Genomic DNA, 13,858 nt, shown 5'->3' on the forward strand with positions numbered 1-13,858 from the left:
TGACAACTTCTGGCATGAAGACAGTGTGCATTAAGTATCCATATAGATACTTATTCTAGCTTTACAATACTATAGCTATTACTTAAGGTTTAAATCTACATCCACTGATTTCACAAATTGACATGATTTCACAAATTTATACTCCTTTATTTTCCCCGATTATAGCCAGACCAGCAAGCCTGTGGTGTTCTACTTAACCATGAAAATGGTAGGTTAGATACATGACAGTAGTCATTTTCAGATTTAGAAGTAGTTCTATGTACGACCTCAACAGCTAATGCAGGTGCGCATTCACTAATGGCTGGTCTTGGTTCTTCACTCCCAATCCCACAACATGTTCGTATTCCTAAGGCTGACAGCTTGAGCTAGAAGTATTTCAGCCTGGAATGAGTCAAATGGAAAAAGGCAAGTAGGTGGTTTCTTGAAAACAGAGGCCAGACTCAGCCCTAAGTTCATCTGTTCCTGAAGGGCTTCTCTCTTTTGAGGACTGTAACACCATCAACCATCAATTTTGAAGGTCTAATCCAGTATAGAAGTTATAAAATTTCTAATGGTTTCCTAGTTGTCAAAAATCAAAAGATTCTGACAAAGTGGCAAATGTCATACTGATGTTATGCAACTAGGGCTTCTGGTGCCTCAGTTGCTACCAATGGAAAACAAAACAAACAAAAAAAAAATCACAACTTTACTGTTCCTATCACGGCACTGCCTGCAAATGTGCAAAACAAAGTGTGAATCTCGAAACAAAATAAAGGAAGAATACCAGTTCCACAAAACATCTATTGCTAGCTTTCAAGATTTCAGCATACAAGGATATTAGACAAACTGCTTTCAAGTGGATCTCAAAAAAAATATTTACCTGCCTAAGTTTACTTAAACCCCCCAAACCAGCTATTACTACTTACATCCAATAGCTAGGTAGCGGAAGAAGAGCCATCCACTGATCAGTGGCTCTTTAGGGTTGCGTGGTGGCTTATTCATGATATCAAGGTCAGGAGGATTAAAGCCCAGAGCAGTAGCAGGGAGACCATCCGTCACAAGGTTTACCCATAACAGTTGGACAGGAATTAGAGCTTCAGGAAAACCCAGGGCAGCAGTCAAGAAGATACTACAAAAAAACCCACCAATTATAAGCTTATGCTTGTGCATGTAAATAAGTCCTTTTAATGCTTAAGCCTAAGCCTGTATCATCACTTCTGTTCTCTCGTGCAGTTATCCATTTAATATCTGAATATTCACATTCAGAAAACTAAAAACATATCCAAGAGCAAACACTTCTAACCACTGGCATATAAGTTTTGAAGCATTATCTTCTGGTAACTTCAGGAATTGAAGAGTTTCTGCTTTAGCCTTTTTTCCCCACTCTACTTATCCCGTAATATAGGTAAATATATACATACATGCATAAAGGCTTGCAAGCCACTTTCTAAAAGACACTAAAACTTTTGCACACATAATAGCATTTTAGCTCAAATGGCTAAGCTTCATTTAGCTAGATTACTGCTAGTCCCTGCAAAAATTTAATGAGCATGTAATTTTCATGGCTGCAAGCCTGTATGAATAAATAGAACAGAAACAGGGGCTGCAGCACGAGCCATATGAAGGACAGCTTTAAAGTTTACAAGAAACAAGGCAAGACAATTGCTGTGTTATATTCCACTCTGGGAGAAAATATGCTTTGATATAAGCAACTGTTAGAAGATCAATATTTACATTCTGTTACCAGAATGCATTCTGTGGCATTGGGTCACCATTCCTTCCAAAGACACAGAAGACACATTCTTCTGTAACTTGAGGTTAAACAAACATCTCAGTTATATCTGTGACTAAGTTATCTGAAATACCAGATCTTGCAATATTTTATTAAGGTTTTTATTTTCCTGTTCTAGAGAACTAGTCCAATCATAGAAATAATTGTACAGCGTTTAGCCACCTACTGAGCTAGAATATTATATGCAATGCAATGCGAATCTTTTGTGATATGCTAAAATTCTCTAGTAAAGACTAGGCTAGAAGTATGCAGACTTCTGCACAATCACAATGATCAATTACCGGAGAACCTGTTTCTCTGGTTTTAGCAAGAAATACTGGAAGTAAATAAATAACTAACAAAAGACTCCATCACTACTCTAGTTCGAAGCAAAAGACATTTTAGACCTACCAAACAACTTCTCCAACGTTGGAGGAGATCAAGTAACGGATGAACTGTTTCATGTTGTTATAAATTGCACGTCCTTCTTCCACAGCAGCTACAATAGTTGAGAAATTGTCATCTGCTAAAACCATTTCAGAAGCAGTTTTAGCCACTGCAGTACCAGAACCCATAGCAATTCCAATTTCTGCTTTCTTCAATGCAGGGGCATCATTGACACCATCACCAGTCTAAAACAAGAATTTAAAGTTGAAAAAAATAAGTAAGGTGGGCACTTACATATAAGACCAGAAAGGAATTTTGCACTGGGCATGGTTTTGGATCTTTAAAAAATCACTTAAGTGCAGAACTATTCTGAGGCTTTGAGTTCAGGGAAATGCGGAAGCAAGTGTTTTCCAGAATGAGGCATTAGTCTGAAAAGGGATAATTTGGGTTTAAACACAGTGTGTGCCTTTCAAACCAAGTAAAATTTCAATTACTTACCATAGCTGTAATCTCATCAAAAGACTGAAGAAACTCAACAATTTTAGATTTGTGGGAAGGCTCTACACGAGCAAAGCAACGGGCATGGTGGCAAGCGTCTCTCTGGGCAGCAAGTGAGAGTTCGTCAAATTCACGACCAGTAAAGGCTTTTGTAGAAACATCTTCATCTTCCACAAAGATACCGATGCGACGGCAAATAGCTACTGCTGTGCCTTTATTATCACCAGTAATCATAATAACTCTAATACCAGCCTGTTTGCACAGCTTTATAGATGAAGCTACTTCAATTCTTGGGGGATCCAGCATACCCACACAGCCGACAAAGGTCAAGTTGGTCTGAAACAAGACAGCACCTAGTTTTAGTGCAAGATCCTGTAGACTTCTCATCTGACATTAGCGAAACAATCATTTCGCTTGCATGCTAAGTATCTCTCAGCATGGCGACATTTGGTTTTACTACTTGTCCACAATATTCTGTGATTTTACATAGAGCAATTAAGACACTGAGGCCTATGTCACCCTGTCATTTGGTCAAAACCAATGTATTACGAAATGTATACTTGCTCTTATGGCATTTTTTTTTTTCCTGAAAGGGTTACTTCAGAGAGGTTATCTGTTTCACCATACTGAGTCTTCTCAGCACTTTAGCTCTGACACTGAATTCAGACAGCTGGAGAAGAACCAAGAAGTCACAAATCTACATGCACATTAACAAGAGAGGAGGTAAATAACAATTTAATGCTTTTGGAATCACAATGCTACATTGTACCATCTACATGATAAGCATATGGGAGGACACAGTTAATTCCCAGAGCATGACCACGCTCTGAAACGGGATCCTACCTTTCCAAACATATCTTGCTTCAAATGCACTTGTTTTATTAGTTGAAACGTGCTCTAATTGTCAGCCTTGCAAATTCAACCTGCAAGCAGTCAAGTCTTTCTTTTTTGTAATCGGTGCCAGGAGCAGAGAGCACAGGCCAAAAACTCTCACGCAACTGTTGTCATTTCCTCCCCTCTAAATCCTAGATACAGATTTCATTGGAAAATTACAGCACAGCTAAGATGATAATCACGGACTGAGCTTTTGCAGCTGACAGTATGGAGGCAGGGAACTGAACTTGACTCTCAGAGCACAAAATGGCAGGTATGTTTCATCACAAAATCCCCAAAGGGGTCTTGCAGTTGAGCAATGTTAAACTGAAAACCATTAAAGCTGAAACCACAATGCAATTTTTGGAATATTTTTCAGAGTCAGTCTCTGAGAACAGTTTAAGGTGTTATGATCCTGAGGACCTTATGTATGTACATAAAATAATACAATTTGCAGCTAGCTGTTTAACTGATTTCTTCTTATACTTTTAGCCAAGCAGCAGCATGTATACCAGCCATCAAGAACACAGTTTCTTCAAAGACACATACAGTCTCTTCTTAAACTGAGCATTCCCTCCACACGTGTGGCTAACTATGGTGTCTGATATCAAAAATACCCAGAAAGAGCAAATTCTCAGACATAACTTCCTCAAGAAATAATCAAACATAAGGAGTCACTGTTCTCCAGTTTGGGAGAGGGATAAGTGTTAAAAGGATATTTTACTAAATTTACCTCATAGTTAATGAAATTTGAGGAATCCTCAAGATTCATCTCCTCTTTTCTGGGTGGATTGTCATGGGTCGCCAGAGCCAAGCAACGCAATGTGTCTCTACCGGTTCCCCATTCTCTAATGACAGACATTATTTTCTGCTTAATTCCTGAGGTTAATGGTATTTTAGCATTTCCAGCACGGACATGTGTACATCTGTCAATTACACCTTCAGGAGCACCCTGCAGAGGCAAAAAAAAAAAAAAAAAAAAAAAAAAGTAATTTAGCTTAATAAATCCCTTTCCATTACAACATTTGCTCAAATTACAAAGTCCTTCCTTCATCTTCAAGCTGCAGTTAGTTGTGCCATAATTTTTTAGTGTGGTGCTACCTCTGCAGCCGTTCTGTAACTACGCTTTCTCAAGTGAGGAACTGACCTTAACAAACATCTTACTCAGGGATGTGCGGCTTGGTTTGTTCGGTGTACAATAGACAGACATAGACTTTCTGTCTCTTGAGAACTCCAGAGTGAATTCTTTCTTCATGAGTTGTTTTATCACCTTATTAAAGAAAAAAAAACCAAAACAAAACAATAGCATAAAAATGCATTTAGATAATACATACTACAAAACTCACTCCCCAGTGAATTCCAGATAAAAGAGTACTGACCGAGTTGCAAGCATTTGCACGTTCAATTCTAGAAAGTCCTTTCAAGTCCGTGTCAAACACATTCATCTTTTCAACCAGACAGGTAAGTGCCGTTTCTGTGGCTTCACCAACTTTTTCATATACTCCCTTAGCCTTTAGTTAACACAAAGCAAACAGAAACACAGGAGTTTACTTTAAACCTCACCTGGAACCTACCAGAGACAAAAGTTCAAGTTTCACAATGGAAAAAAAGTTTAACAAGACTTACTATGGCTTATGAAACAAGCAAAACTATTTTTAAAAAGCAGCTCTGAAGGGTATGATTGTACCCCGTAGGAAATTTCAAGCCTTTACTCTCAAGACCAGCAGAGAAGGATGTCAGTACTTTATCATCAAGCATTTAAGTCATTATGAGATGTAGCAACCTTAAGAAGGTGAGGCAAAGCAAGAAAGCAGTAGTGTATTCTACACACCAGGAGATCTCCAAGTTCCAGACTACACTTGCCGCCTGGCTTTAGTTTTCTCAGTGTTCAACAAACAAGTCATTCCCAGAATTAATACTGAAGAGGACCTAAATACTCCCCCCCTTGACTAGAAGGGGATTTACCACTGAAAGGTATTACATAGACAGATGGGAACAAACATTTATCCTCATTCTCACACTCTCCTCTGTTCTAGGATATGTACTTACTTCATTGTAATCCAAAGAGGAATCATTACAGAGTGCACAGATCGTTGCAAGTTCCACAAGGCCATCATACTGGCTACATTTAATAAGTTTGTCATCTTTATGCCTTTCCAAAGGAAGAAAAGGGGGAGATTTAAGTTAGTTATTTAGTATTAGCATCTCACCTTTTCCCCTTCTTTAATCCCTTTACTGTATTTCCATTTAGTACAATGCTTATTAGTTATGGACTTGGAACTACAGAACCAGAAATTGTTGAGAAGAGCAGGTTTGATAAACGTGAGTTCTGAAGTTTAGATCAGAGAGTCATGAATAGAATGACATGATTATCAATGAAATCACTACCTGAATTACAAAACCTTATTTCCTCCAGTGACAGTCATACAGCAACGTAGAAGAGAAGTAAAGAGCTCAGTGAAGAGGCATATGAAAGCAGTATTAGAGTATGTGCAGGACTTGGAGGGGAGTTCCAAGTAGGAGAGGTTTAGCTTCCTTAGCCTTACTGCATATTCTGCAGATTTACTGCCATGCATGAAATGCATGCACTGGGCAGGCATACAAGCAGATTTGGCCTCATTAATTTCTTAAAAATTCATCTGTACTATATGTGAACCTCCTAAACCAATGAAAAGCTAAGTCATTTCACAATACAAATTCCACTAGAAAAGAAATACTCTTTTCAAGTAGTCATATACACTTAATGATGAGTATCTGAAGTCTTTAGAAAGAGGGAAGGTACATTTTCCTAAAGCAATGCACCATTTAGACATCACAAGCAAGAAGCAACTTCTTTGCTTTCACATTTGGAAATAGTGAATGAATTCATTTTCTGGAACATTAGCATACTTCTAGAGTAAGCATAAAAGAACCAAGACAGTGTTCAATACTGTTATCTCCCGCCCTACCAAAATTAGCAAGACATAACTCATATATAACATCTTTCATTAAAGCTCTCCAGGAGGGGAAAAAAGGTCTGGTGGTAGGAAGATGTGGATCACTACTCCAAAAGAATTCGTAACATAGACTATGACATGTCCGATTATGTAAGCTTTTGTTCAGTCTCTTGTAGTACTGCAAACAAATTCCAGTGTTGTATAACACAGCATGTGAACAAAATGCATCTTAAAAAAAACCAAGTATGTTCTTAAAGTTTCATTTGACATATAATTCTACAGCCATAAGCAGTGGCTTTAAACTCTCAACTCTTTAAACTTCCCAGCAGCTCTCAGTTTGTCACCTCGTCTATCACAGCTAATACTTCCTGTTTTCACCTGTTCTGAACTTGAAGAAAACTAGCATATTTGAATATCCATAACTTGTTATACCAGGGTTTGGTTTTTTTTTTTCCCCCTTGCCTGTGTGTTCCTTATCAACAGTTTCTGAAGAATGGCAAGTGCACATGGAGTCTAAGTTGCTGGGGTCAGTGCTGGACAATTTTTTTTTTTTTTTTCTTAAAACTTCAGGCTTTTCAATTAGCTAAAGATGAACTCATTTGAAGGTCAAATGCCATCTGCTAGCTTTTGCTGTAGTTCTTAATTATTGTTAGTTTTATGCTCTCAGTTTGCAAGTAAGCATGCACATCGTGCATGCTGAGACCCGACAAAACTACTCTAAACTGTTTGACAATCTCCTAACATCCCCAGGAAATCAGTCAGTATGAAATTTTAGTTTTTCAGTAAGAAATATTTGTCATTTTATATTCTGAATGCACCTTAGGGGAAAGTTATGTATCAAATACTTTAAGAGTAAGTGAAAAATCATTGACTTATTGCAAAAATGCTTAATGGTTATGAAACAGAGGAGGCTGCCTGTACAGCTGTGGAAGACAACAGTATCTGAAGTACAAAGAAACATCTGTCAGGAATGGTTCATATCTAGAGCAGGTCCGGCTTTGGGACAGTGCCATGGACTAGACGGCCTCTTAAGGTCCCCATCAGAACTTTGTTTTCAGTGACAGTTTGCAATCCAAGGTGAAGTCAGTCACCTTACTTAAAATCCTTACAAAGCCACTGATTTAGAAAAGCTGTCCATAAACACAGAAAAAAAAAAATCAGCCCTAAAGGTTTGAGAATTTAGCTATTTGTTTCCTTATGCTCCAATAACAGCCTTTCTGTTGTAATTTCCCTTTCACAGAGCGTTCTTTACGTACATGAATGCAGTGCGATTAACATGCTTGTTCACATTTCCCCAATTTCAGCAAGTAAAAATAGAACATTAACATACATTGATGACTGTCTTATTATACTCGACATCTGTCGCCACACTATATTTTATTATTTTGTTTATCTAGAGCTCTTGCGACACCAGCTAAAGCATAATAGCCAGATGCTTTACAAGACCTAGAATGTCACCTTGCTTAAGTAAATGCCGTCTCCCGAAATGAAAGCATAAGCTTTGACAGCAATTAGCTTTGAAACAAAAGAAAATTGGGGAATTAAGATTTCCAGCTGCTGAGAACACCATGGTCTTAACTGCTATGAAAATTAAACAGAGATAATCACTACTGAGATCAGCGAAGATTGCATGGGCTCAGAGGCATGACTGTGAAACTCCACAAGGTTGAGATGTTTACAGTAACTGAATCTTAATTCTACTTCATACATAGTAGAACTCTATTCTGCAAGTAAAACTGAAGTGATAAGATTAAAAACACATGAAAGACTGGCCAAGTAAAAGGAGCTGTAACAATCCAGTAAACTGTAACAATCCAGCTCTTCTTCTACAAGCAGAACCCTAAAAATTCCTGAAGTTGTCAGGATGAACCACCTGTCCCACTAGCAGAGACTTGCAACTGATAAAGTAAACCAAACATGTCATTCCTTTCCTAAGGGATTGGGTTTAACACCAGCTCAAATACCAAAGGCCGAGACAAACACACACATCTATTCAAGTACAGATGCACTGAGACCAATAAACCTCTGAGGGTAGGGGACAGGAATTTACAGTAAATTCAAGAATTTAAGAATTAACTCCAACACATTCATAAGATGCTTTAGGAAAAAACCTACCGCCTTCTCTGAGGCAGGGGAATTGGAAACATTGAGTTCACAGATTAAGAGAGGCTCATCTGTTCAGATTTATGCAGGTTTTTTTTAAATAAAAAAGTAAACCTCATTTTGAAGCACTAGGATAGCTAATCTCAGTCCAGTAAGATTTCAGTAAAATAAATCCTCTCAACCTATCCCTAATTTATTTTTAGATTATCAAAGGAACATTGCAATATTGGAGACTGTATTAAGTTTCATGAAGGTTCACTCTTCTAGAATTTAACTTCCTGTTACTGTTAATTACTTTCCCCCCTAGCCCTTCAGTGTGCATCCTCACTGGTTGACCTTTCATTTATTAACAATCACTATTGAATATTACACGCATCACTTTTCAAGCCAAAAAGTAATAGTCAATGCATAAACAGACAAATATTTAACTTCAACAGAACACTTACACTTCTCCCATGGGAGCATACGTTGAACCAGTTACAGTAAATTCATTCAGAGAACAGCTATCTCCTTCTACTCTGTCCAGGACAAACATCTGAAATTAGAGTTAGAAGTGTTACTACCTTTGAACAATAATTAATGCAAGAGATTTAAACAGGCCTTAAGCAAGTAGGTACAAGAGGCAAGTTCACGTTGAATAAACAAACTAGACAAAACCAGATACAATTGTCTGCACTTCGATCCCATATATGTTTGAAGAGCTCCGTATACTGAAGCATGAAGTACAGAAAACAGCACTTCTGCTTAACAGATCTGATTTGAAAACTGAATTGTGGTACAAGTACACGAAAGAGTTGAAAAACACAAACTAGGTACACTTAACTTCAGCTGTGAAGACTACTCACACATCCACTTGACAATCCTGACTATACCCAAGCTCTTCCTAAGCTTCAGACTTGTAAATTAATTCCCATCTATATGTTTGAAACAGCAGTTCCAATCAAAAGCAGCATAGGACAGCTTGGAAACTGACAATTCTTGCCAAAGTAAAAATAAAAGCATCCACAAATAGGAGAAGCTTCTAGATCTAAGAGGTGAGGTTTTAGGCAAGAGCCAGACTATGGCCAGTTTCCCTTAATACCAGCCACTAAGTGAAACTGTTTCCTGTCCTGGTTTTCTAGTTCTAGGTCACTTTACCATCCAGTACACTGGTAGCTTAAAAACATTCAGACAGCTCAAGTGCCCTTCTAGCACCAGCTGAAATGTTATTTTCAAATAAAGAGACCAATTTGAAGGATGCAGTTGTACCCCATAAGACACCTGCATCTCAGTCTTTCCTTTGTTTCTGTTTCCCTTCTAGGAGAGCTACAGGCAAAACCACATCTGGGAAGATAGAGATAAAAAAAAAATAGTGCCTGAAGCTGTCATACTCTTACCATGACTTGCTGAAGTGGTAGTAGAGAAGAAAATAATTTCTCACTAATTGATAGTATATCTTAATGGAACTTCTTACCCACTGGTCAGTATAAGCCATTTTGCCATACCACATTTTAGCAATGTCTTACTTTCCCCTCACTGTGCTGGCCTTATGTTCACAAGCATGTTCACAAAATACAGCCTAATAATTAGGTGTTCTGCAATTCATCTGCATCAATGTCTGGAGACCCTACAATCTTCAAAGTAATTTTAAAAATCAAAAAGGTAGACAAGCTGATAAATTAAAAGCCCACAAAGCAGAGTAAGTGCCTTCTCAGAGGGAGATACCACAGGAAGACATTAAAACAATCCCTCAAGTCTCCTCCTAGAGCAGGATCATTTCTGACTGAAACATTTTAGTATAGGATTCCTTTGGACACCCAGGAGTTACTACTTAACACAAAAATTAAAACTACAAGTGGAATTACTGTTGTAAACCAGTCTTCTTAAAAAGCTAAGCAATCTCTCTACTTAGAGTGAAACCAAGAATAAGCATATTGTTTACAGGTATTAGGATTTTGCTATGTTTTGCAAAATCTTGCAAAACGTAGCTGTCAGAAGTTAACAAGGAACCAAGGAAGTTGTACTGCACAAGATCTAAAACATTTAGCCCTCTAAATGTAAGGAGTAGAACATTTTGAGCTTTTACATAAACACAACTTAAGTGATGAGTTAACCAGGAAGCCTTCTGCTTTTGGCATCTGCATGATGAAAAATCCCTGCAAAGACTAGGGCAGTTATGCAACTCTACTGCAAGTAACCTCCTCTGGAATACTGATGAGCAGCTGCTTTGTGTCTCTTAGGTATAAATACTACAATACTTAAGGAAATAGAACAAGTCAACCACCAGTTAGAAAGAAAAAGCCATCAATCACATGAGAATAAAGAGCTGAAGGCTTACAAACTTTTGCCACTGGCGTGCAGTGCTCAACATTTACACCTTTGAAATTTTAACCCAATGTAATGACTCTGAACATTTGATGTCATAGAGCTGCTACGCCACTGAACATCTACAATTATTAAACAGAAGAACTTAATGTCTTCTTCACAAAATTCCTACATAGAATATCAAGTATACGGGAAGTACAGAGAACTGGCAACTGAACAAGTACTATGTTAAGTGACTAGCTATAAAAGTCCCAAATTAATCAACACTAGAAAGAATATTGGGGGGAAGGGAGGAGGGGCACATAACTCATGCTTACCTAAAAATATGCCATACATTGAAGATGACCCTGGCAATGCTGGTGACAGCGTCAGCTGCACCTCCAAGTTGCCAGATTAGTCATACAATATTGCATGTTGAAAACACTACAGTGATCTACATCAGACCGATAAGATAACCAAATAAAGGTGGAACCACTCAGTAGTGAAAATACCTTAGACTATCCAAGTTACTGTAGTAAATCTTCTACCTTTGTCTCAATGCTAAGTTTCTCCACCATTGTCATCTTGCTAAATTAAAGAGGCAAGTGTTGTCACTTACACACATCCTGCTTCTACAGTGTAACTATCCTGCCTTTCTGAAACGGGATAAATCATACTAAATAATTACCAGTAGACTGAATGGCTTACAGACAAAGTCAATGGAAAGCTGCTTGCAAACAACTTTCTCTTCCATCAATTGCGGGTACAGCTATCTTTGGCCATGACTAAATAAGGGCAGAGATAAAAGCCTTAAACACTACACAGTGGAAAACTGAATTAGAAGTGGAAGCTTATCTTAGGAAAATAAAGCAAGATTCTGATGATGTGAGAACCAAAAGACTCGCAATCAAAAGAATTCAAGCAATGCTGACTATTCAGAGTGGCTGAGGAGAAAAAGACAAATAGAAGAAGTTAGTTCAACATACCCTGCAGACTGACATCTGATTCGTGGTCAGAGTACCAGTCTTGTCAGAACAAATAACTGAGGTGCAACCCAAGGTTTCTACAGAGGGAAGACTTCTAACAATAGCATTCTTCTTGGCCATTCTCCGGGTTCCAAGAGCCAAGCAGGTGGTAATGACAGCAGGCAGACCCTCAGGAATAGCAGCAACAGCAAGAGCAACAGCAATTTTAAAGTAATAGATAGCACCTCGAATCCAGGAGCCACCGTGAACTGGATCATTGAAGTGACCAATGTTTATTATCCAAACAGCAATGCAGATAAGCGAGATGACTTTAGACAGCTGCTCTCCAAACTCATCCAGTTTCTGTTGGAGCGGTGTTCTCTCTTGTTCAGTAGCCACCATCTCATCTCGAATTTTGCCAATTTCAGTGTTTACTCCTGTTGCAATAACCACTCCCATAGCTTTACCAGCAGCAATATTAGTACCCTAATGTAAATAAAGAAAAGGGAAGAGAAAACTTGTAGTCAATCTATAAACAGGTTTTGGTGGTGGGTTTTTTGTTTGGTTTTGTTTTCATTTAAGGAAAAACTCCTTACACAAGTTCAGACTGTTTTTCAGCTAGGATACAGAAAAAGGTAAAGAGGAAGAGAATGACATTGCCCCAGTATCTGTAAGGCAATACTCCACTGTAGAATATCTGCTTACAGAATGGGCTCAAAATGAATCAGTATAGATCTATTATAAGCAGCATAGTCAAACCCAGCTGCTGAGTAAGCAGTATGTATTTCAACTGGAATCTCAAGCGTGTTTTTCCGTTCTTTTTTTATTACGATTGCATTTTGCCAGATTTAATGTTATTTACTATGAGTAATAGATATGTTCTGTGGGACTCGCCGTGTGAACATACTTAGCATGAGAAAGAACAGTTAGATTTTCTACAAGGAGCCTACCAACAATAAGAGAACTGTTATTTTGTTATCTGAAAGGCATTCAATGCTTCCTTTAAACAAATTTGAATAAGTTGTTTCATTCCTATATAGAAAGCTAGTTCTCAATTTTAGCCACACAATACCACAGTTTGTGGGGGCATTCTTATCAGTCTTAAGAGCTATTTAGAAAAGTAGTGTGGAAGCACTTTAAAAGTGCACGTGCTCCAGCCTTCAAGACTTTCTTGGGAAGGACAAAAACCACTTTCCTCACATAAACTGGTTTCAACAAGCATCTTCCCTGAGGACAGCTTTTATTAAAAGTTACTTCTAATTTTCAATTCATTTAGTTCGATGTACATGGAGACACGCATACAGATGCATATAGAGAATACAGCAAAGAAGTCACACAGCTTTTAGGTGAAGACCTGAAGTTCTGCACATTTTTGCTTATCAGCTTCAGTATTATTTTATAAAAGTTTTGAAAATTTCAAAACAAGTAACTTACAGAAAAAAGCATATTCTTCTTGTCTTGGTTTACAGCACGAGGATCAGGCACAGGGTCAGTGTGCTTAATAACAGACACAGATTCACCTAAAATAAAGATAACAGTCTTAAGAAGAGATTATACATGTATCATCTTGAGTCCTGTAGGGAATCGAAAAAGTTACAATCCTCAGTCCTCACATTTTTTAATATGTCAAACTTCTTTCCACAAATTACGTTATTTAATTGCTTAAGTGAAACAGGAAATATTTCAGCTGACCAAAAAGTGAATGGCTGGCTTTTAATGAAAATAGGAAAGGATTTGAGTAAACATTTTATATAGTTAGAATTAATGAAGCATACACCATGTCTTTAAAGGAACATGAAAAGCGGTCAAATAAGCAGCTGGTACTCCACTCCTCCTTTTAATGTAGCAAAATCTACTGCATGAATTAGATATTTTGTGTGCTTCTCATGCAGTAACGAGCATTTCTGTTCTCTATGCACTGTAAGAGGTATGTTCTTATTTAAATAATTAGATGCTACCACAGTCAGAAATCTGTGATCAGTTACACTGGCAGACCTTAAAAAAAAAAGTATCATGCAGCCATCTGTTAGTTAACTCCTTTAGTTGGAAGTCTTCACAGAACT

At 37.8% G+C, this 13,858-nt stretch overlaps 1 protein-coding gene across 2 annotated transcripts in view; it reads right to left on the reverse strand.

Annotated features, from left to right (window-relative positions):
- ATP2A2 (ATPase sarcoplasmic/endoplasmic reticulum Ca2+ transporting 2) overlaps positions 1 to 13,858 on the reverse strand; it is a 48,502-nt gene that overhangs the window by 9,000 nt on the left and 25,644 nt on the right. For both annotated transcript variants that reach the window (XM_050907005.1, XM_050907003.1), the window contains exons 7-16: positions 13,230 to 13,315; positions 11,817 to 12,281; positions 8,994 to 9,082; positions 5,558 to 5,660; positions 4,888 to 5,019; positions 4,656 to 4,778; positions 4,242 to 4,460; positions 2,636 to 2,971; positions 2,162 to 2,382; positions 906 to 1,108 (exon numbers count right to left, since the gene is read on the reverse strand). In XM_050907005.1, coding sequence (XP_050762962.1) covers positions 906 to 1,108; positions 2,162 to 2,382; positions 2,636 to 2,971; positions 4,242 to 4,460; positions 4,656 to 4,778; positions 4,888 to 5,019; positions 5,558 to 5,660; positions 8,994 to 9,082; positions 11,817 to 12,281; positions 13,230 to 13,315 — 1,977 coding nt within the window. The remainder of the gene's footprint in view (positions 1 to 905; positions 1,109 to 2,161; positions 2,383 to 2,635; positions 2,972 to 4,241; positions 4,461 to 4,655; positions 4,779 to 4,887; positions 5,020 to 5,557; positions 5,661 to 8,993; positions 9,083 to 11,816; positions 12,282 to 13,229; positions 13,316 to 13,858) is intronic.

This window comes from Gymnogyps californianus, chromosome 16 (genome assembly GCF_018139145.2).
Source record: "Gymnogyps californianus isolate 813 chromosome 16, ASM1813914v2, whole genome shotgun sequence".
Lineage (NCBI taxonomy): Eukaryota > Metazoa > Chordata > Aves > Accipitriformes > Cathartidae > Gymnogyps > Gymnogyps californianus.